At 38.2% G+C, this 24179-nt stretch overlaps 2 protein-coding genes across 2 annotated transcripts; one reads left to right on the forward strand and one right to left on the reverse strand.

The window, feature by feature from the left end:
* The first annotated feature begins 1445 nt into the window (after positions 1-1445).
* Positions 1446-3350, forward strand: LOC149400641 (uncharacterized). Its single transcript, XM_089610467.1, has 2 exons — positions 1446-2782; positions 2852-3350. The coding sequence occupies exons 1-2, from the start codon at positions 1446-1448 to the stop codon at positions 3348-3350; spliced, it is 1836 nt and encodes a 611-aa protein (XP_089466593.1).
* A 17164-nt stretch (positions 3351-20514) lies between these two features.
* On the reverse strand, positions 20515-23551 carry LOC149400642 (2-oxoglutarate-dependent dioxygenase 19-like). Its single transcript, XM_089610468.1, has 4 exons — positions 23375-23551; positions 23078-23304; positions 21744-22080; positions 20515-20763 (listed from the first exon to the last, which is right to left on the reverse strand). The coding sequence occupies exons 1-4, from the start codon at positions 23549-23551 to the stop codon at positions 20515-20517; spliced, it is 990 nt and encodes a 329-aa protein (XP_089466594.1).
* Positions 23552-24179: the final 628 nt, after the last annotated feature.

A 24179-nucleotide genomic window follows, 5' to 3' on the forward strand; every position in this document is an offset into this window, starting at 1 on the left:
GTCCATATTTGCTCCGAAAACCTTTCCTAAACCCTCATATACACTTATTCAAAGAGGAAATGAGGAAGTTTTAGAGGAGAACACTTTTTGTTTTTGTTTTGAAACCTTGAGAGAGAAAGTGAGAGAGAGAAAGCTAGGGTTTGACACCCATTTTGCTCTTGAGCTTGGGAGTGAAGAAGAAGAGGGAGAAGTGACAACCTCCATCATCCTCATCACCTCCATTTGTTCACTCTAAACTCTATCTCTTTTATTTATTGTTCTTTAGTTATTTACTCCATTTAATGCTTTGTTGAACATATTTTAAGTTTTCAAGTATTCTATTTGAGTTTTTGTTGATTACCTTTATCATTTGAGCATTGAGTATTGTGATAAATTTATTGTTTATCTAAGTGGAATATTGAAGTAGTGCTTGAGTTTAATGATATATTTATTTGGTTGTTGAGATTAGCATTCAATGTCTTGTTTCTTTATTATTTTACTTCTTTTACTTATTTCAATTTTACTTTGTTTATTCTTAATCATGAGTAGCTAAGTAGATTTAGGGGTGCGATGTAGTTAAGTAATTGAGTTGGTTGGTCAAACCTTTAGATTAGATTTTGTGCTTCATGGTTGGGTTGAGAGTGAAATATTATGGGTATGGGTTGTGTGTTAACGCTAATTATAGTAGCTAACTAATTAGTGAACCTTAGACGAGTTTAGAAACCGAGAGGTAATAAACGAGTGAGCTCTACCCGTCCCATCATTAACCTTCCTAGAGCTATAGAAAGACTAGGGGGTAGATGTAGTTGATTGAAATCCCGGGCTAAATGCGGTTTTGTGTTTTAGTAGGACCTAAACCGAGAGGTGTAAGTTCGACACGTAGCTAGATTCCTAAAGACTCGAGAGAGATTAGTGAATGTTTTAAGAGGGATTGAGACTAAATTTTACAACTCTAAACCCGAGTTTAGAATCGTACCAAGACCGACCGACTCGATGAAATAACGAAATCGTACCCCTTCCTTTTAACTTGTGTTTAAGTATTGTTTTCACTTTTGTTTACATTTCATCTTGTTCTCAAACCAATCAAAAACCCCCATTTTTCATTTCCATAACTCGAAAAAGAAAGCTAGTGAGTTTGCTTCGGAAATAGTCTAGAGTCCTTGTGGGATCGATATCCGTGCTTTTGCACTCTATTACTTGACGACACGTTCGCTTGCGTCGTGTAGAATTTTTCTTTAGTTAAGAAAATTCCCATCAAGTTTTTGGCGCCGTTGCCGGGGACTACGGTTCTATTTTCGATTGAATTATCTAGTTTAATTTTTGAGTTTGCTTGTTATTATTGTGCTTATTGTGTGCCTCTTATGTTTTAAAGGTGCATGCGACGACGTAACCCTCCGCTCATTCCTATCAATCACGAGATCGAACGGACTTGCCGACGGAACCGAGCGGAGGCAAGGCGAGCCGCCATGGAAGGAGGCAATGAAGCACAACATCGTGCTCGTCGAAACGGAGAACAAGCGGAAGAACGAAGGACCATACTCGACTATGGTCAACCCACTTTTGACGAGCATCAATCGGCGATACGAATTCCGGAGATGGAAGGGAACCCGAATTTCGAGATTAAAACCTCGATCATTCACATGGTGCAAAACAATCAATTCGCCGGTTCCCCCTCCGAAGATCCGCAAGACCACATCAACAATTTCTTGCGGATTTGCAACACGTTCAACCTCCCTCATTTGTCCAAGGAAGCCGTGTGTCTCCGAATTTTCCCGTTCTCCATCCGAGACCGCGCACATGGGTGGTTATCCTCGCTTGCTCCGGGTTCGATCACCACATGGGATGACTTGTGCTCAAAGTTCATCTCACGATTCTTCACTTTTGAGAAGATGACCCGGAGGAGAAACGAAATTCATAACTTTGGACAATTCGACGGAGAGTCCCTTTACGAAGCGTGGGCTCGCTTCAAGGACATGATTCGGAAGTGTCCGGGCCACGGTATAGCGGAGTGGGTGCAATTACAAATCTTCTATAGCGGGCTTATGGCCTCGACTCAAGACCGAGTCAATACCGCATCGGGAGGCTCACTTCTCGACAACACCACCACCGATGCATTTGCACTACTCGAGAAGATGGCCCAAGTGAACGATCAATGCCCGGTCGAGAGGAGAATTGCCGCGAGAGAGCCGATAACTCCGGAGATGGAGCTCCTCAAATCGTTGACAATTGAGGTAGCCAAACTCGCGAAGACCGTCCACGGTAAAGAAGCGGTGAAGGCGGTGGGGACATCTCACCACAAGTGTGGTTTGTGTGCGGGTCCTCACCCGACGGACGAATGTGGCGAGATAGAGGAGTCTAAGTTTGTGGGAAACCACAACAATCGTCCCACTTACCAAAACTCGGGGAATTATTACACGGGAGCGAGGAACAATCATCCAAACTTCTCGTGGAGAAATCCTCAAGACCAAGTGGCAATGCAACCGGCTCCACCTCAACACCAACAACCATACCTTCCACCGCATCATCAACAACATCAACATCATCAACAACATCAACATCATCAACACCCACCGCCTCAACAACACCATGGGAGCTCTCAATACCGGAATAATCCTCCTCCTCAAGACAAGAGACCGAATCTTGAAGATTTAATTGCCCAAATGGCAATTGAAAACACCAAGTTCATGACGAACACCACGGCCGCACTCGAACGCCAAGAAGCGGCCATCAAAAGCAACTCGACCCAAATAAGAACTCTTGAAGTTCAAATGGGTCACTTCGCTAAAGCCATGAGCGAGAGACCGCAAGGTTCCCTCCCAAGCAACACCGACGTCAATCCTTGACCACAATGTAACGCCATTACATTGAGAAGCGGTAATGGGATCAACAACTCGACCGAGAGTCAAGAGAAGAAGAGAGGAAAGGCACACGTGGACGAGTCATCACCGACGGATCAAGTTTCACTGACAAGGCTTCCGATCGCTCCACCAAGTACCAAGGTTCCCGTTCAAGTCCCTTTTCCTCAACGCCTCAAGAAGAACGAGCTCGACAAGCAATTTGGTAAGTTTCTTGATATCTTCAAGAAACTCGAAATCAACATACCATTTGCCGAAGCGATAGAGCAAATACCAAAGTATGCGAAGTTCTTAAAGGAAATCATTACCCACAAGAGACGGATAAGCGAAGAGTGCGACACTATCGCTCTCACCGAGGAGTGTAGTGCGATTATCGAACGGAGGCTACCCAAGAAGTTGAAAGATCCGGGGAGTTTCACCGTCTCTTGTGATATTGGAGGCTCGAATCTTGGGAGAGCGCTTTGTGACTTGGGAGCTAGCATTAACTTGAGCCGTACTCGGTCTTCGTCAAGCTAGGAATCGGGGAAATCGCACCGACCCGCATCACGCTTCAAATGGCGGACCGGTCGATCAAGTATCCGCGGGGAGTGATCGAGGACGTACTCGTTAAGGTGGATAAATTCATCCTCCCGGCGGACTTTGTTGTGCTCGACATGGAGGAGGATCGAAACATTCCGATCATTTTGGGGAGACCTTTCTTAGCGACCGCCGGTGCGCTCATCGATGTGCAAAAAAGAGAATTGAAGTTGCGGGTCAATGGCGAAGAAGCTCATTTCAACGTCTTCAACTCGGTGAAATACCCGCGAGCTAGCGACGACGTGTTCCGCATCAACGCTCTTGACGAGCTAAGGACCGTCGCATACGAGAACGCTAAAATCTACAAAGAGAAGAATAAAGCATGGCACGACAAGCATCTCGTGCGAAAAGAGTTTGTAGTGGGCCAAAGAGTTCTTTTCTTCAACTCTCGGTTGAAACTTTTTCCCGGGAAATTGAAATCTCGGTGGTCCGGCCCGTTCGAAGTCATTCAAGTATTCCCATACGGCTCAGTGGAACTCAAGGCTGCCAATGGATCGACCGTCAAAGTGAATGGACAACGAGTGAAGCCATATTACAGCGGAGTATTCGAGAGTGAGCGGGTAGTCACTCTCCTCGCCCCGGAACAATGAACAACAATCGGTACCCCGTCGAGCTCTAGACGTTAAATTAAGCGCTTGTGGGAGGCAACCCACGATTCTTTCGTTGTCTTTATTTTCTTTAAATTTTGTTGTTAAAAAAAAAAAAAAAAGGTTGTTCATGACAGGGCGCGCCGCGCCATCATCTTGGCGCATCGCGCACGTGAGACCTGTAGAAAAAAAAAACTTACCGAGAGCAGGCGCGTTGTGGCGCGCTCATTGGCACGGCGCGCCTTCGATTTTCTGGACACTCGCGCGGCGCGCCTTCGATTTTCTGGACACTCGCGCGGCGCGCTAGATAAGTGGCGCGGCGCGCCAACACGTGTTATAAGGCCGAAGTTGGCTAAAAACACCCATTTTTTCAAATTATCTCAAACTCTCTCCCTCTCTCTCCGAACCCTACACTCGTTTGCTCGAAAATTCTAATTCCAAACACAAATTTCTTCAAAATCTCGCATCCAACATCATCATTTGTGCATTTACTTCGGATTTCATCTTTGTTTTTGGACTCATTTGGTATATTTTCACCCGAATTTCAACTTTGGAGGTGAGTGTGATTTCGATTTTTTTTATGAGTTTAATGCACGTTTTTAGATTGGATATTGGTTGAATAATGTGTTTAGGATGTTTATAGATGTATTTGGGTGATCAAAATTTTAGATTAGTGTGGTTTTCATAGTAAAATTTCATGCACTCTAGGTGTTCGTAAAAATTCCCGAGAGAGAGTTTGTTGACATTTTTTTGTGTTTAGGTCTCGTTCGTGATAATAATTGTCTTCATGTAAGTTTGTGGTGTTGTGCATGAGTTTTGGTTTGAAAATTTTGGGTGTTTGGTCGATTTTGAATGTTTCCATATCGTGACTCTTTCCCGGACGCCGTGGTCCGTTGTGAATCTAATGTCGTGCCGAGTTGTATTTTCAGGAATGACACCAAACAAGAGAGCGAGAGCGGCGTCAGCCCGTGGTACTCCGTTGTCGAAGCTCATCGCAGGATACCAAAGCTACTACGGCGCACCACCACCATCGCCGGACAATGATGGCGACACCGCCATGTGATCACCTAGCTCCGCCCCCCCTCCAATGCGCGCCATCGAGGACAATGTCGAGTTCAAGTTTGGGGGGGTGTTTCCACCAATTGCGGGGGCGTGTCGGTACTCTATTTGCTCTCTTTTCTCATTTTTCATGGATAATTTGAATTTTATTGCTTTATTTTCGCTTTCGTAACATATTTTGTTTTGGATAATTTAAGTTTGTTTGTTGTGTTATGTGTCTCTTTAGTTTAATCTAGTTCTTTTTTTAGGTTTTCCTTAACTTGTGTGACTTGATCTTAAGTAGCTTAATTTCATAATTTTTTTTTTTTTTTAGAGTGTTTGGATGTGTGAAATGCCTTGGTTTTGCTTGTGGAATATGAATGTTGATGACCCATAGAGTCTTGAGACTTAGGAGTAATAGCAATGTATCTTTCTTGCGCTACAAGGCTTGTGCTTAACCAAAACTCTATGGTGACTTTGCTTAGCTTTTAGTGACCCGATGAATCTTCATCTCACGTTGCACGTTTCGAGTCCATAGAGAGTATTTAGGAGTTTTGAAAATCTAACTTTAGCAAGAATGCATCTCGGAACACTAGAACCGTTTGATCCTTCCTCGAGGCTCAATGGTAATAGGAGAGGAGCGTTAGGATGAAAAAGGCATATGAATAGCCATTCGAGCCAAAAGCCAACCCGTTCTACTTCCATTTAGAACCCTATTCACATAAAGCCGAACATAAATCAACTCTTGCTACATAGTCACAAAGAAGCCTAGCCAATGAATTGAAATTCCCACAAAGAACCCCGTGATCTAGCGACTCTTGAGTGACTCTTTGAGCATGTGTGTTATATCTTGTAGAATGTGTGCTCTCTTTGCTTGTAGAACTTTGTGCCGCGCCGGCTTTTGTTAGACCCATGTAAATTATTTTTTTCCTTTATTTCTTCATGTTACTAAAAAAAAAAAAAAAAAAAAGAAAAAAAAAAGGCACAATCTTGCCTAGTAAAGAGATGTACATATTCAATTATCCTTTTACATTTTATTTTATTTTATTTTATTTGTATTTGGTGTGGTGCAACATTTCTTGTTAGACAAACAAGCACATAATCTAGACTAGAGTTTGAAAAGTCTAAGTTTGGGGGTATTTGTGAAGCTTAATGTTAACGAAGAAAGGCATGTAAAAGAAAGTTGTGAATATTGCCCTTTTGGTGAGTATGAGTCGCTAGGGTAGCGTGTTTAGTCACTTAAAAACTCCATATCCTACCCTTGACCCAAGCCTAACGTTACAAGCCTTGAAAGACCTTTGGACTAGCGCTTACTCTCCTAAACCGAGTGGAGAGTGTTTGGTGAAAGACTTATGGTGTTCCTAATTCATCATTGAATATCCTTTTTGAGTTTGCATGCTAGGGAAAGGTGGAAAGAACTCCGAAGATACTTGACTTGGACTCGATGAAAGCTTTTACACGGGAAGCCTCAAGCTAGGTAAAGCCACACGAGAATTGGTCGAACACTTGTATTAATTGAGCTTTACATGTGATTGTTCTTACTCTTGAGTCGATTTTGTCTAGGAGAGATGTTCATGCGAAACCAAGGGCATAGCACTTTCAACACTCCTTTTTTTTAGTTTAGCGTAGCATAACTTCTTTTATTCTTCGGTATAGCTTTGTGGCTTTGTTAAGTTTTGTGTGGTTGTGTTGTATATACTTTTGTTTTGTTACTTGAGGACAAGTAACGGTTCAAGTTTGGGGGTTTGATAAGTGAGATTTACTCACACTTATATATAGCTCCTAGATAAGAATCGAAGCTTGTTCTTAATGTTTTTGATATTATTTTGTAGTTTTTATTGCATTTTCAGGTTTGAGAGAGTATGAGAAGGTGGTGGTGCAAAAACGGGCTCAATCGGAGCTAAATCGAGCAAGTTATGGTCATTTGAAGTCAAGTCAACAAAAGTCAACGACGGTCAATGGAGTCAATGTTTCTCGAGAGGCGCGCCGCGCCCTGGTGCCAAAATTTATACCGAGAGCTCGAGGAGACGACGCGCAATATAGGCGCGGCGCGCCTTAAAAAATTCACGAGTGGCGAGGCGCGCCGTTATGTGGCGCGCCGCGCCAGTTGCCTTTTCAGCATTTTTTGGAGCTCGTCTTTTAGATCATTTTTGGCCCTTGGATCTCATCCAAGGGTCCATATTTTCTCCGAAAACCTTTCCTAAACCCTCATATACACTTATTCAAAGAGGAAATGAGGAAGTTTTAGAGGAGAACACTTTTTGTTTTTGTTTTGAAACCTTGAGAGAGAAAGTGAGAGAGAGAAAGCTAGGGTTTGACACCCATTTTGCTCTTGAGCTTGGGAGTGAAGAAGAAGAGGGAGAATTGACAACCTCCATCATCCTCATCACCTCCATTTGTTCACTCTAAACTCTATCTCTTTTATTTATTGTTCTTTAGTTATTTACTCCATTTAATGCTTTGTTGAACATATTTTAAGCTTTCAAGTATTCTATTTGAGTTTTTGTTGATTACCTTTATCATTTGAGCATTGAGTATTGTGATAAATTTATTGTTTATCTAAGTGGAATATTGAAGTAGTACTTGAGTTTAATGATATATTTATTTGGTTGTTGAGATTAGCATTCAATGTCTTGTTTCTTTATTATTTTACTTCTTTTAATTATTTCAATTTTACTTTGTTTATTCTTAATCATGAGTAGCTAAGTAGATTTAGGGGTGCGATGTAGTTAAGTAATTGAGTTGGTTGGTCAAACCTTTAGATTAGATTTTGTGCTTCATGGTTGGGTTGAGAGTGAAATATTATGGGTATGGGTTGTGTGTTAACGCTAATTAGAGTAGCTAACTAATTAGTGAACTTTAGAAGAGTTTAGAAACCGAGAGGTAATAAACGAGTGAGCTCTACCCGTCCCATCATTAACCTTCCTAGAGCTATAGAAAGACTAGGGGGTAGATGTAGTTGATTGAAATCCCGGGCTAAATGCGGTTTTGTGTTTTAGTAGGACCCAAACCGAGAGCTGTAAGTTCGACACGTAGCTAGATTCCTAAAGACTCGAGAGAGATTAGTGAATGTTTTAAGAGGGATTGAGACTAAATTTTACAACTCTAAACCCGAGTTTGAATCGTACCAAGACCGACCGACTCGATGAAATAACGAAATCGTACCCCTTCCTTTTAACTTGTGTTTAAGTATTGTTTTCACTTTTGTTTACATTTCATCTTGTTCTCAAACCAATCAAAAAACCCCATTTTTCATTTCCATAACTCGAAAAAGAAAGCTAGTGAGTTTGCTTCGAAAATAGTCTAGAGTCCTTGTGGGATCGATATCCGTGCTTTTGCACTCTAGTACTTGACGACACGTTCGCTTGCGTCGTGTAGAATTTTTCTTTAGTTAAGAAAATTCCCATCACTAGACATTTATTTAAATTTTATAACTTCTGATATTTTTTTTAAGGACTCTCAAATTGAACTTTTATCTACTTAGCCCTAATTAGTATAAATAGTGTTGTAAAGAACCTCATCATTTGAGATTTTAAACATAATATCTCGTCCTCGTCTCTCTAGTTTTTTGAATATAACCATAGTATCAATAAGGATCTTTTTGAGTTCATATTTTCATCGGCTATTTCAAATGCAAGCTTGTCGATGACGATCAACGACGAGTCTTCTATGTTATAATATGCTCGTTTTTTCATTCAACACTAAATTACGCTCTTTGAAGATATTGTGGGAGTAGAGTTCGGTCCCCTAAAATATTTTGACATTGGGCTGCCAAAGCCCATTTCGTTGAAACCATTTAAATAATAAATAAACGACTACTATTAATTGATTTTTATTAATTATTGTCGCACGAACTAAACAAGTCATTAGGGCCTAGCCCAAGTCCATTTACGAGCTCATAACTTAGCCACAAAAGGTCGTGATCAAGTCAAGGTCAGCACATGAGATGTGATCTCGCTTTGAAACCCAGAGAGTTGACAATTTCTACCGAGCCCATTCAAACAGGGCAGCGATGTGCCAGAAGAAGAGGCGATGAAGACGAAGTCGCCAACACGTGTCCCCGAGGAACTCATATCTCGTCGTTATATAAATTCTCTTTTTTCGAAGAGAAATTGGCACGTTAATTTGGAATCTCTCTCTCTCATTTATATTTTAAGCTCGTCAGTCATATCAGAATCGTCGAGCTCGACGCTTGTAATTGAGATTGGAATATTAACAAATTGTTTATTTCTCCCGTTTAATTTTTGTGTTTATTATTATAAATAACTAATATTCATTTTTATACAACGCCTTTCTGAGATCCACATATAAATAAATCAAATCAAATATTCAATCTCATAAATTGTTTTCTCAGTGATTGTTGAGAGTAGAAAACGACATCAACAGCTTGCCGCCGTTTGTGGGAAACTTTCAGAAAGACCAACCTCGAAAAGAAACGAGTTAAGCTCGACAAAAAAATGACTACATCTCCAGATCGCTACGAATCAGGAGTCAAGATCCCTCCAGTGATAAGGGCAATTCTGGACATGTTGAACTAAATATTCAACCATCATAAGGAAGCCAATCGGCTCCGGCATGCACGCATGGACAACATAACCACTCCACCCCCATCCGCTTCTGGTCAACAGCCCAGAGGGATTTCCTCCGGCCCCGCTGGGCGAACCTCATTCTGGACCCATTATGGGCAGCCTTGGTGTGGCCCACTTGAGGAACCATTCGAGACCTTGCATCCAGTCAATTGGAGACTCGAGCCAGATGGTATCAAACTCAGTCGAACAAAGGATCGTGACTCCGAAACAAGTTAAAAAAAATTCAAAGAATCAATGGCGGTCAATTTCAGGGCAGTCCATTCGAAATTCCATAATGCGACGTGCTCGACGAACCCCTTTTACCAAGGAAATAGCCGAAGTGTTCATCGGGGACGCTAGAAGCTCCTACGATACGGTGGCACGTCCGACACTAAAACTTTCATAACATCTTTCAGGATTGCTATGGACCGAGCTTAGTAGAGGGAACACGAATGAGAGGCAGTTTACCGCCAACTTTTCGCTGAAAACTTCTTCGGATCTGCCCTTGAGTGTTTCTCCAAACTAGAAGAGAACTCCATCGATAATTTCACATAGTTGTCAACGGCGTTCCTCAAACACTACTGTATGTTCGTGGATGACGAGTCCATCATGGCAGACCTCTGGAACATCCAACAATCGGAATCTAAGTCTCTAAAAGATTTCATGAGCCGATTCAAAGGCGTCATGGCCAAAACCTCAAGCGTTGACAACGACTCTCTGCCCGGATGACACTGAAAAATGGACTTTGGCATGATTCCTGATTTCACTTGGAGATGACAGTGAACTGTCCAATAAACATCGAGGATGCAATCCCAAGCTTCAAACATCGCTAAAAGGTTGAAGAAGAGATAAGTTTGCTAGCCAAGAAGCACACCGCAAACAAAAAAACTCAAGCTGGACGAGCAAACACCTGAACCCGGTCAGGAAATGGAGGAAGTAACCCTAAAAAGGGAAACTCCCAAGACAGCTCCCATCAGGCGAAAAAGCAGAACATGCCTCTTGGAATCGTATTCAACGTAAAGGAGGAAGTCAAGGAAGAGAGATTTCAGGGAAAGAAATGGACGCGAGACTCCGACGCGTATTGCAATTTCCACAAGAGCAACGGTCACGCTACCATCAATTGCGAGACTATGCGGAAAATCCTAGCAAAAAAAATATACAAACAAGCTAAAGTACGTAGACTTGGACCTCATCCTAAGAAAAAGAACTTTGCCCCCAAGGTCGACGTAACCCCACGCCAAAGTGAGAAAGACCGAATGATGAGAAGCCCTCAACTACGTAGATCCATAACAAACAAAGAATCGACTTCATTATCGGAGGATCAAAGCATTGTAAAGAATCGATCAAAGACCATCATCGCTAGCTGAAGGACATTCTCACCAAGTGAATAAACGATAAATATTAATTGATTTTTATTAATTATTGTCGCACGAACTAAAAAAAGTCATTAGGGTCCGGCCCAAGTCCATTTACGAGCTCAAAACTTAGACAACAAAGGTCGTGACCAAGTCGAAGTCAGCACATGAGATGCGATCTTGCCTTGAAACTCGCAGAGTTGACAATTTCTACTGAGCACACAGGGGACCGACGTGGCATAAGAAGAGGCAATGAAAGATGAAATCGCCAACACGTGTCTACGAGGATCTCGCATCTCATGTAATATAAATTCTCTTTTTAGAGAGAAATTGGCACGTTACTTTGGAATCTCTCTCTCTCTCTCTCAGTTTTATTTTGAGCTCGTCAGTCATCAAAATCGTCAAGCTCGACGCATGTAATTGTTGGAATTGATCTAGGGTTTAAGAAAAAGTTTAACGCTACGTTAAGCGGCGGAATTTTAAAAATTTTCTTTTTCAAGTAAAACAGTTTTTACTAACCTAGACAAAGAGCAAGCACATGTAAATAAAAACTAATATGAGCATAGAAGTTTACTAACCTTTTTAGACGCTTGAACGTTGAAAAGCTTTTGGAAAAAGGTTGCAACGTTCGTCTCCCCTCGCAGCACGTCTCTCTTCCTTCCTCGGCAACTTGAGCAACCACGAAAGATTCTATCACTAAATCATTCGAGAGAAAAGGAATTAGTGAGTGGGCACTTTTAAACACTACGACTTAAGAACGAGTCTTGAAGTCGCAGAGCTAAACACTAGGTCAAATGAGGACCTAGGTGCCAAAACAATAAAACGAAATTGACTAGAGAGAGAGAGAGAGAGGAGTCAGCCACAAAGTCTAGAGAGAGAGGCTCTCAATCTCTAACTTATGTGGAATGAATGAAATGAAGGGAATGAGGCCTCTATTTATAGGGGAGGTTTTACCTTCAATAAGGTAGTTTCCTCTTTCATTGAATATCACATATTCATGAGCAAGTATTGCTCTCCTTCCCTTATAGTCACACGGCCAAATAGGCTTCTAGAAGCCCTTGGATTTGTTTCCTCTTTTGTTCCCTTCATGTCTTGGCCGAATTCCCTTAAGCATCCTCATGCAAATTTGTTTCCTCTTTTTCTTTTGGCAAGTATCTTGATACATTTATGCACAAAATATTCTCTCTTTCTTTGGGTATGTTGGGCGCCCATATTGTCTCTAGAAGCAGCTTCTAGAAGCTTCTTCATTTGTTCATGACAACATGAAAAAGATTCTTATGAAATGAAATTAATTCACAAGGCCCAATGAGCAAGTCATGGACGAGTGTTATTGAGTCATCAAATGACCCTGTCAAAGATTTTATTGACATTCATTTCATCCTATGTCTCAAAAGAGAAAAATACCCTTTTGACTATTTTCGTTCTTGTTTTGACTTAGCTTCCAGTTTAACTATTCCTACTCGATGTGATTCGTGACAGTGACCTCATGGATCCAAATGAACAAAGCTTGAGCTAAATACTTGGACTCAAAAGTTCACAAACCTTTTCCAAGTTTAGCTTAATGTCAACTGACTCCACTAAAGAGTTGACACTGAAAATCTCTCGGTTCAAATGAATTTATTTTCTACTCAAGAATTCAACCTAATTGTAATGAGTGGATCCACAGAATATTATCAGTGTTTACCCTTCATGAATATCATCAGCTAGTCGAGATTTACAAAATTACCATTTTACCCTTCTAGCTGTTATTTCCTCAACTCTTTTGTCGCTTGTGAATAAGTTAGAAACAATGTATTGACGAGGAGCTAACAAGTCACATTGTTTCATCCAAAAGAGTCGAGACTCAATTTGGACACTGGCCAGTTCATTTATTCACACTCCAAGGAACAAAGCATGAGGTGATATGCATTGCATTTCAGCAATCTTGTACATGAATTCCATATCTATGAGAACTTCACAAAGTTACTCATGACATTCTCACAACTTAGTACTTCACCAATAGGCCTTGTTCGGAATCACATAGTGAGTCCGAACTCTGACTTTCTCAAATGAGAATACGTAAGGTGTGAAATGGCATGTCTCATTTCAGGATTAAGGTAAGCACGATGCAATTCATACGTAGTAACTTCGAGACATAAGAGGTTAAATGGTTTGTTCTTATCTTGTCTCTAGAAGTGCACTGGTCAATTCAGTACCTTCGGAAGCTACCTAGAAGAACTATAGAGTCTCTAACTCTCAATGCCTCATAACCAGACATCATAAATTCTTCTAACAATCATTATGAGGTCAATAGTCCTTTGACCCTTAGATTGCGAATATATTGTTTTAAGCAAACTACGAAGAGTTTGTTCATGCAAATCTACATTTGTCTCTTCGTAAGTTGTTTAGTTTGTTTATGGACTGAAGACTAAGGTTTTATCATAAAGCTTCAGACAAGGAAGATTGAATGAACCTTTCAACTTTTTATTAATGAATAAGCAATTACAAGCAAGAGTCTTCATGAGACTTTATTACATCAAATGTACAATATAAAGATTACAACTCTTCTTGTGGGCACCATTGACAACCGTAATTGAGATTGGAATATTAATAAATTGTTTATTCCTCCCGTTTAATTTTCGTGTTTATAATTATAATTAACTAATATTATTTTCCATACAACGCCTTTCTGAGATCCACATATAAATAAATCGAGTCAAATATACAATCCCATAAATTGTTTTCTTCGTGATTGTTGAGGCTCGGAAACGACATCAACAAATATCACATTCTTTTGACTATCCATAAACATAAAAATGAATTATTTTTTTGGATCAACTCTGATTCCAACTCTATAAAGTTGATCTAGCCCAACCTCCAATCAAGAGACCAGATCCGTAGTATAAGTATGACCAAGGTTGGTTATATTTATTCATGAAAATCTATACTGAAATTCTTTGGAGACTAATATATAGTAGAGTAATGTATAGTGCACGCCTACCATAGGGCACCTAGGGTCCCTCCCCCTATTTCTGGGATTCAGACGTCGGCTTTACACTGACCCGGGGGTGAGGCAATGGTCGCGTTCCTTCGCGAGTTTCATCCTTTCTCCGGAGTTTTTCTTTCCTTCAGCTTTCTTTGGCGTCCTTGTTGTGTCACATTTCTTTAGACGAAGAGCCACATGGAGCGCTTTTTTATTCCCAGCTCTGTTGTTGCGCCTCATTCTCGGGCTCTGTTCAAGGTCGAGCAAGGGTGCAGCTTGGCTATAAATCGAGCCTCGACTTAGACGGTGCTTACTATGTTCCAGATCTGGCGCTGGTATGGTCTGGGATCCGGGCCTGGTCAGAGACTCCGTTTCAGATCTAGATTTTTTCTTTGGATCTAGGTCGGATCCTTGACTCGGACGAGGGTACTACGCTTGGTGGTTCTGTCCTGGGCTCGAAGGTCGTGACTTTGATGAAGGCAATTTCTTCGCCAACGTGTTAATGTGAAGGCCTTCTCTGTTCTTCTTCGCCGGACAGGACCGTACAGACTGACCAGAAATGGGCATAGGGTGGGACATGCAGCAGGCTGGCCGAAGGTTTGAGTCTGGTTGGGTGAGGCTTTATTTTCAGTTTCCAGTTTTAGATGTTTTTGTTGGATTAGTTTATGTTCTTTTTTTTTCTTATGGTAATGTTTAGTTATTTAGTACCTAGTGAGTGGTGTCTTTAGGAGTTAAAGTTAAACAGATTGGAGTTATTTTTAACTAGTAAAAGAAGTTCATTGGTTGGTGATCGATAGATTTCTCTCCACAATACGCAAGCATACGTATCGTCAAGTAATACACGTGTAAAACACGGATCGATCCCACGAGGACTAAACTTTTGGTATTTAGAATCTCTTAATTTCTCTCAAATTTGAATTATAAAAATAAAGCGAAAAAAGATGGGGGGTTTTGATAGTTTTTGTGTAAGAAAGTTTCAAGCAAGTAAACTAAAGTGTGGTACACAAATAATATGAAAGCAATGGACATGACTTCGTTGGTTCAATGATGTGGTTGGTTATTGGGCTCGCTTTTGGATTGATAAACTTAATCTCACCCCTCGGAATTATTTACTAATCTCTCTCATGTCTTTAGGGACCTAGTTGGTTAACGAACTTACAACTATCGGTTTGGGTCCTATTAAAACAAACAACTGCAAAGCACCCGAGATTCAAATGACTACTACACCGATCCCTTAGTCTTTCTATAGATCTAGATGGATTTGTTACGGGACATGTTTATTACCTCTCGGTTTCAAAAATTTTCCTAAAGATTCACTAATTAGTTAGCTACTCTAATTAGAGATGACACACACACACACACACACACACACACACACACACACACACACACACACACACACACACACACACACACACACACACATACACACACATTCCTATAGATTTCTTCTTCTTTCCATCATGAAAATCAACTCTATTCCTAAGGATATGAACCAGCCATCATCAAATCTTCAACTACACCATGTCCCTCTACAAATCTAGCTACTCATAATTGAAATTAAAAAAAGCAAAATAACAATAAGTAAAAGCACAAATATAACAGTATAAAGTGTCGCAGAGTTTTGTCTATGCTTTAGTTTTATGGCAATCATGAAATACCAATTTTTTTTTATATTAATGCATTGAGAACTATGAGCTTCTTCAATCATTAACATGTCTCTGCTTCATTCAACATATGTTCATTAACATGTCTAGGATAAACTCTAGAGTCTCAACTCTTATGTCACAAATGTCACTTTGATTTATTTTTCCTTTTGAACCTCCTAATGTGAATTTTTTTCATACACTAACTTAGAATACGTGTCTAAATGTAAGTTTGTACTTGACTCTTATTTCGTTGTCAGAAATTACAATACGTTAACTCGAAATAATAAAAGAATGAGTATTTCAACTTTATCTGTTATTAATTTCTTGGAAGAACAATATACAATATCGGTCTTTGACAAATCCTTTTTGAGAAAAACGTAGATCGGATGTTAATTCTCATTTTTGGACGATATGTAGTGAATAGAATCCGAGCCAAGATTCAATGAATGCATACGACTAACCAGGCTTGGTACCTATAAACCAAAACACGAAAGACGACAATCCCTTGAATTTGTCTTTCCTCACCTTTCGAAGAGAGGGTCTCCAGTCTTGAAACTTACAAGTCATAGAGAATTTTAAGCTACAAGGGCGCCAAAGTATTACATCGATGGCATCGTGAGAGGTAAGTTTACATGCGCAAGATCTAACTTGATGTAGACTAAGATTTTAGGAAAAATGAAAAAACACTCTTAACCAAAAAGGTCGATTTTTCATTCATCATAAACTGATTTTACAATGAGGCCTAAGAGTCTATTTATAAGAAAACCCTAATAACTAATACTAATTTAATAACAAAACTAAACATAATAAAAGAGTATATATCCTAATATGTAAGATACTTCACATAGCTAATTATATATATATATATATATATATATATATATATATATATATATATATACTAGTCTGAAACGCGTGCTTCACACGTGGTGTTTGTAGTTGTAATCAGTAAATAATGAATATATGTGTGATTTAATTTATCAAGGTTACTGATTTCAACTGTTACAGTTCTTACTGAATAAAATCATCAAGACATTCCAGCCCTGAAAAGATATCAACATTCTGGGCATCGACCAACCACATACTGTTACAGTTCTGACCTCGGTTTTTCACTGCAGCACCAATTAAGTTCCAAACTTCAACTTCTGAAACTAATATATAACAAACTTCGAAGTAGCTACGTAAAAATCAGAGAACAAACAAATTTTACTGATTTGAGCTCTCTCAAGCAAGTAATAAAACTACCTGTGGGGCATCACGAAAAAAAACTATTTCAAGAAGCTCACTACTTGGCATCATAATTCCAGTTCTTCTCCCCCGGAGTAACACGTATTACAAATCTAATGTTGGAACGAAACAGAATACGAGCCCGTGTTCGGATCCTTGACAGCCTTAAAGTTGTCGACACTCATTCCAAAACGACCCAACAAAGAGTTTCTCATTTCCTTCAGCTTCCCTGCACAGATCATCAAGACATCTTTAGAGCTGGCACATTCTAGTTTAGAGCCACCAACAATTACTAAGTTTCTCAGTATGATGACAATGTCCTCATGAAATTAGGACCGAACAGTTGAACTGGCGCGTTTAAGACAGGCGAATCAAGCAAATACACATACACACACAAACAGAGCTTTCCCGTATGATAAAACTTTTTTCCAGGACAGCTTTAAGAAACTACCGAAGGGGAAAAAATTGTCTTAATATTTAGCTTTTGGCTATATTACGCAAACCAAAGTTCTGATGAATGACACAGAAGAAAGGGGTCCAAAATGTCACAAAACCAAATTATGTAACCCTATATCTTTTAGACAATGTTCGTTTTATAAAAAAATATCGTTTAGGGAATGTATGCAGCCGAAATTCGCCTGGTGGTTATTTTAAGTCCCTTCTTTAAGGAACAGACTACTGCGGACGACACGGCATAAATTTGAGGAATCAAAGCATCCTAAACTTAAGAGTCAGCTTAATATTATCTTAAAAATGATTTGTTTTTGGAAAAAAGCTCTATAGAGGAATGATTTGTTTTTTGAATAAACGCTCTGTAGAGGAATAAATGGTTTATATCTGTTGAATTTTCACACACACCCACACACACACACACACACAGTTAAACTTGCTTAATTTAAGAAATCTGATGTGTGCATTTACAAGACGAACCCAGCCCGGTGTTAACACAAAACCAGCGTAGCCCTCTGTTTACACAAATCTATAAATACTTGTCAAGTAATATTTACAATCAATCACCAGAATAATGTCAAAGCTTTGTATGATTAAACCCTATAAAAATAAAACTCAAAAAAGTGCAAAAAAAGCAATTCATCAGCTTACCGATCATTTCCTCTTTCATCTTTTCCCGTTTTACTTCTGCAAGTGGTTCCAAGCGACGAATTGACTTCTTTGCTTGTTCATTTGTGGGATCGAGCTCCAATATCTTTTTCATATCTAAGAGACAGAAAGAACGTGAACGGATGTTAAAACAAAAAGAGAACAAAATCGAATTTAGTACAAAAACACGGCCTTTTTAATAAACAGGAAAAGATAGTGCACAGACAGAATTGTATATTGGAGCGGCGAGGAGGATGGGCGGTCAGTGCTGGTCGGACGCGCTATAGTGGAGCGTTCTGCCTAGAGGGAAGCACCACCGCAAGCAGTGGTAGGCAAAGTGGAAGCAAGAGTTCATCGTTCTGATTTCTCGAGATCCAGCCAATGAAGAAGATTTTGTGTTTTTTCAAATTCTGAATCAGAGAGGAAACAATTGAATTTCTCAAGATCCAGCCAATGAAGGAGATTTTGTGTTTTTTCAAATTCTGAATCAGAGAGTAAACAATTGAGGAAGATTCTAGCCAAGGTCGACAGTGAATCGGAGTCCATAAAAGATCCGACATTGGCTTGGTCTGGCTGAGGTCAGTTGATCTTCGAGAAGGTTTTTAATCAGCTTTCAGATTTCTTTTATGCAGATATTTTTCTAAAGTATCGACGTAGATAAAAAAAAAACCTAATTCATTTCTACAGAGCCAAACAGAAAACAAGAAAAAGAAAACGGAATAAGTGAGACGCTAATTCATCGTTCTGATTTCTCGAAGAAAATACAGGTTTTTTTTCCGACAAATATATTTCTGTTTCAAGTGTATTAATAAAAGTGAAAAAACTGTCCAAAATTAATCTCATTAAAATGAAGCGGGAATAGAGAGAGAGAAAAAAAAACTGTTTAAAATTAATCTCATTAAAATGAAACGGGGAGAGAGAGAAAGAGAAAAACTGTCCAAAATTAATCTCATGAGAGAGAGAGAGATGAGGTGGTGTGATATTATTGGTTAAGAATAAAATGAATAGTAATTTTGCATTGTGGCTTATTATATTATATAAATATATATAGAATATAAGATACCGAATACATTATAACTTATATCTATTATTTCAAATTATATGCAGAAAGGATATTAATAGGTACGTACTAAGATATATGTGTATATAAAAATATATAAGCTAATAAATATGTGATACGATATAAAAGAGTTGACTACATATATATAACTAATTACTAAATATAATAAAATCACTTATGAATACAAATATTTGGGATATAAAATATTGAGATTTTCTAATAAAATCTGGTATCTAATCTGCATCATAAGCCCTCTAAAGTTTGTTTTTAGTATAGAGAGAAAAAAGTGAGATGCATAAAATTCCTCGAAGTAGGATTAGTGGCTCTTCGGAAATAACTTGAAGCCTAGGCAGGTCCCAAGGGGGTGTATCTCTTGGTTTGTTTTAGGATAGGCCGTCGGAATGGAACTCTGGGTTTCATGGCCTACCGTTCTCTGCCGCCATTTTCGATATATATTTTCCTTGGAGACATTATGCTCCAACAACGAACAGACTGACAAACTCTAGATAGAAACTATCAGTTTTGAATCTTAGATTTTTTTGAGTCTCGATCAAAGTAACACATTTTTTTAGTGTTTTGGATACATATATAGATAGTTGGAATAAAAATGATGAAATTGCAATGGGAATAGTAATTTGGGAGAGAGCCAAAAGAGTAGTCTAAAATTTCATATTGCAAAAGCGTTCGTGAAAAGTAGGAATGACAACGGGTACGGGTTTTAGCGGGTACACTAATACCGGTACCCGTACCCGTCTATTAAAATACCCGTTAACCCGTACCCGTTAACCCGATTTTTCCAACGGGGCGGGTAACGGGTATACCCGCCGGGTGACGGGTGCCAAAATTGAGCACCCGCTAACCCGTTAACCCATTTAAAAAAAATAAAAAAATAATTTTTAATAAGAATCAAAACAACAACCTACTCATTATGATGTAATCTAATGTTTTCTTAAAAAAAATATCTAGTTTTTTTCCATAAAAATAATTAACGGGCGGGTTAGCGGGTTAACGGGGCGGGTTTAACATTTTCGCTACCCGACCCGTACCCGCTAAAATACTAACGGGTAATACCCGTTAGCCCGTTAACTCATTTTGAACGGGTATTACCCGACCCGTTAAGATCGGGTAACGGACGGGCTAACGGGTTTCGGGTAAAAATGTCATCCCTAGTGAAAAGATATAAAAGAAGTAATAAATAGTCAATACATAATAAAAGATTAAAACTAAATTAGTCCTAATATATATATAATGAAAACATACCCCGCGATTTTGTTGACCCAATTTCCAAAGCCAACCATTGCTTAATTATAATATCACAATAACAGTAACAAGTCAACAACTATTAAGGAACGACAACCACGACATAGCACACACACTACATACATGACCACACAATTACAAGATCGAGAATGAACTAAACCAATAGTCAAATTAAGTTACATAACTCCACCAATTTATTTCTCACTTTACGCATTTTCAAAAAGAAAAAAAAAAAAAAAAAGAAAGAAGAAAACTATCAAACAAACACACACCCAGCTTTAGATATTGGCACGCACGATTTCAAACGAGGCGAAGGGAGTGTAGACCAGATTGCATGTCAATCTCATCGTGACCGTTGATTTCCAAGGACTGCTTGTACGTGGCTCCACGGTACGCCTGAGGATGAGCGGCGTCGATGAATTCCGGCGCCGGCTCTATGAAGGCTTCCAAGGATGGTCCATGAAGTGTAGCCACAGATGTCCTCTTCACTTTGTTATCACCCACCACGACTCTATGCACGTGACTTTTGTACTTTCCGTTCGTCAATATCTTCAACATTTGCAATTAGATAAACAACACCGTCATAGTTTATAAAGACTCAATTTGCGTGAAGAATGTAAATAAACTCAGCACTTGATGCGCTAATCGTAAATGTAATATATATATATATATATATATATATATATATATATATATATATATATATATATGGCGGACCTAAGACTTTTGTGAAGTGGGGGCCAATTTTTTTTTTTTTTTTTTTAAGTTGAACATTTGGATTGGAGAGATCAAGGCGTTATCCTGACGCTAACACCGGCTCAAACTCACCGAAGGCTCTAAGCGATTCAATATTTTGGGGCCCTATAATACTAATAAAAATTTAAATTTTCAAAATAAAAAATGTAAAAAATAGGTCAAAAGTGTAAATTTTTAGGGTAAAAAAATGTTAATTTTCTTAAAAATATGTAAAAAGTGTAAAATAATTTTTTTTAGTCCAAGGCAAAAGGCTTGCCCGTCTTAGGTCAGGGGCCGGCCCTATATATATATATATATATATATATATATATATATATATATATATATATATATATATATATCATGACTTAATATAAACACTCAACAACTTTTTTACCTTTTTGTTTTACAAGTTAATAGTAAAAGTGGACCATTTGAGACGCGCTCTTGTTATTAGTTATTTGCATTGGACCAAAGATCTCTTATAATAAAGGGTCAAGTAGATATAAGTAGATATATAATCATGTATGATTTGTTATTTAGCTAATTTTTAATAAATAATCAATTTTTTAGTAATCAATTATAAATAGCTGTAAATAATAGTGTAAATAGATGTAATCGTCATTAAAAAAATTGGTATTTATTAAATATTTATCAAAGGTTGACTAAATAGTAATTTAAAAGTATAAATATGGCAAATTTACTAATTATTTGTATAATAAAATTGTTGATTACTTGAGACCTAAGTTAATTACTACAAAACCCAAAGGGTACTATAATTTTCGTAACTGTACCTCAAGATGGTCACCTAAATTGATGAACATAGCATCGTTTTGGGACATTTTGACGTTGATCCAATTTCCTCTGTGCGTCATAATTTGCAGGCCTCCCACACCGCCTTCCTGAATAAGAGAGACAATGAAGCCCGGGTCGGTGTGATCAGGCAAACCCATTTCGGTCTTGGTCTCGGAATTGGGCGGATAAACATTCATGGCACAAACGTCGAAGCCCGATTCGAGCTTCATGCTCTTCTCTATGAAATCCTCTTCCATTCCCAGAGTCTTGGACAACGCTTTGCCCAAACCATGGGACACATTTCTCATCCTTCTCAGATATTCCTCCATCGCCCCGCTGTTCCATACATTCCAAAGCAGCTCAATGAACCAGATATCAACATTGAAGCAATTTAATCATGCACATATCAACCATAAAATATATTGTTGCGCATTTTCGGGTAACTATAAACTAGTAGTCGATTTTTTATTTATTGTTTAGTGAGAGCACGAAAAAAGAACCCTAATATTTTGAACTTCTATAGATAAATATTCTCACTTTTAATTGTGCAAACTTTTCAAATTTCTGTAAAGTATCCCTATTTTAATTTTACTACAAGACAAATTATATGATCATTTCAGAGAAATTAAAGATTTTAGTCAAGTATTAAAGTGTATTTAATTATTTCCTATAGAACATTGTATAGATTTACATAAGTTTCAAGACTTAAGGTGTATAATTTTGCAAAACAAAAAAAAAATTAAAATTTTAGTAAAACTTTATTATGTTATATGTGGCATTATTTTGACCAATTAAAAAGAGAAATTTTTATTTTACAGAAATAAGAAAAGTGAAGGAATTATTTTTCGTCTACCTAGCTAATATATATATATATATATATATATATATATATATATATATATATATATATATATATATGCAGGGAGCTATAATAAGTTGAAGGGGGCTTCCTTCAATTTTTTCGCACTTTTGGCCCATTTTTTACTTTGAAAATTTACAAATTAATCACCTCAAAATTAATATATATATATATATATATATATATTTTTTTTTTTCAAATTAGCTCATCTAGTGAGCTTCTTTGACTCCGTCCATATATATATACATGTATAAAAATATATATGTCGTATGAGTACTTTTTTTTTTTTTTTGGCAAGACGTCGTCCGAGTACTTGATTACTACATATCACATGATATTTTACAATACTTGTTAGCTTATTAAGAATTATTGCTTTAATACATATTAGAATAGGGGCATGTATGCGATGTGTCTATTGATTTCCTGTCTAACGTGTATTGCTGTAGATCAGGTGTTCAAGATATGATATTTCACCTAAAATGAGGTGGATTAGGCGGGCAATGGTAAATGGGATGTGAAACCAACTTGATGTATTCCCTGTTCTCTCCCGTAGACAATCTTAGCCCCCTTCTGATCCTGTCCGTCGTATTCTTCCTCTCGTATCTCTGCCGATCCTCCTCCGTACTGTTCCGATTAAAGAAATCAGAAATTCCTTTGAAAACTCCCTCGAAAACACCATCAGGGATACCGTGATTCACTAGCTGTGTACATAAACGTGTAAGAATATACTCGTATAATCATGAATATTATGTGTGCATGTAAAACACGTACGTAAAAGAAGCCATAGTGTTGGCATGCATGGGATAGGTGATCGAGGGCATTGGAGCGTTGATTAGCCTTTTCTGAAAAGAGCATCAAATAATCAACGGTGGGGATGATTTCATCGCCAACGACTGTTTCTATGTTAGTACAATCGGTGTTGCTGAGATAATCTACCAACGTAGCCATCAGATGTGTATATAATATAGCTAGCTACTTATAATCTTTGTGGGAAATCAGAAAGCCAAAAATTACATGCAAGAGATTGAGAGAGAGAGAGAGATTTAGTTTATTTGTACATGCATGTGAGCAAATTTATAGGCTTATTTGGACATGTGAAAAGCACCTTGGGTCATACATTAGGTAGTTAATTGTTTGAAATTATTTTTCATTCCAAATTATTGCTGATGATAAGAATTAAGAAGGACAAGCATAAAAAATAATAACTGACTTGACGGCATAAAAGGATAAAGGCAACCTATAAATATATTTTTTAGATTGCGTCTTAAACGAGACTTTGGTGCTTGTTATTGACGACTGATGACGGCATAGGCTGCTTAATAATATATCAAGTAAATGATCGGTATACCGTATCCGTCTTTTATCTATTACTATTGAACAATCGCTAAGTTGAAATTTTAAATTCTAAAAACAGTTATCATAAATATATATATATATATATATATATATATATATATATATATATATAATAGATACTTTTCGTAAATGTTTTTAGTTTGTGATACGTATTTTAACAATATCACTAAATCCCTTAATGTTTTAAGTATCTGTTACTTTTATTTCCTGACCAATAAAC

This window comes from Urtica dioica, chromosome 4, assembly GCF_054948205.1.
Source record: "Urtica dioica subsp. dioica isolate 48M chromosome 4, U.dioica_male_clone48M_v1_H2, whole genome shotgun sequence".
In the NCBI taxonomy this organism is placed as follows: domain Eukaryota; kingdom Viridiplantae; phylum Streptophyta; class Magnoliopsida; order Rosales; family Urticaceae; genus Urtica; species Urtica dioica.

What these genes read in the sequence shown, in the direction of transcription:
- LOC149400641 (XM_089610467.1), top strand. Translation starts at nt 1,446, where the DNA reads ATGGAAGGAGGCAATGAAGCACAACATCGTGCTCGTCGAAACGGAGAA. An exon ending in AAAGCCATGAGCGAGAGACC is followed by an intron (nt 2,783 to 2,851) that starts GCAAGGTTCCCT and finishes TACATTGAGAAG; the next exon opens with CGGTAATGGGATCAACAACT.
- LOC149400642 (XM_089610468.1), bottom strand. Translation starts at nt 23,551, where the DNA reads ATGGCTACGTTGGTAGATTATCTCAGCAACACCGATTGTACTAACATA. An exon ending in AACACTATGGCTTCTTTTAC is followed by an intron (nt 23,305 to 23,374) that starts GTACGTGTTTTA and finishes TTATGTACACAG; the next exon opens with CTAGTGAATCACGGTATCCC. An exon ending in CCTAATCCACCTCATTTTAG is followed by an intron (nt 22,081 to 23,077) that starts GTGAAATATCAT and finishes TGTATGGAACAG; the next exon opens with CGGGGCGATGGAGGAATATC.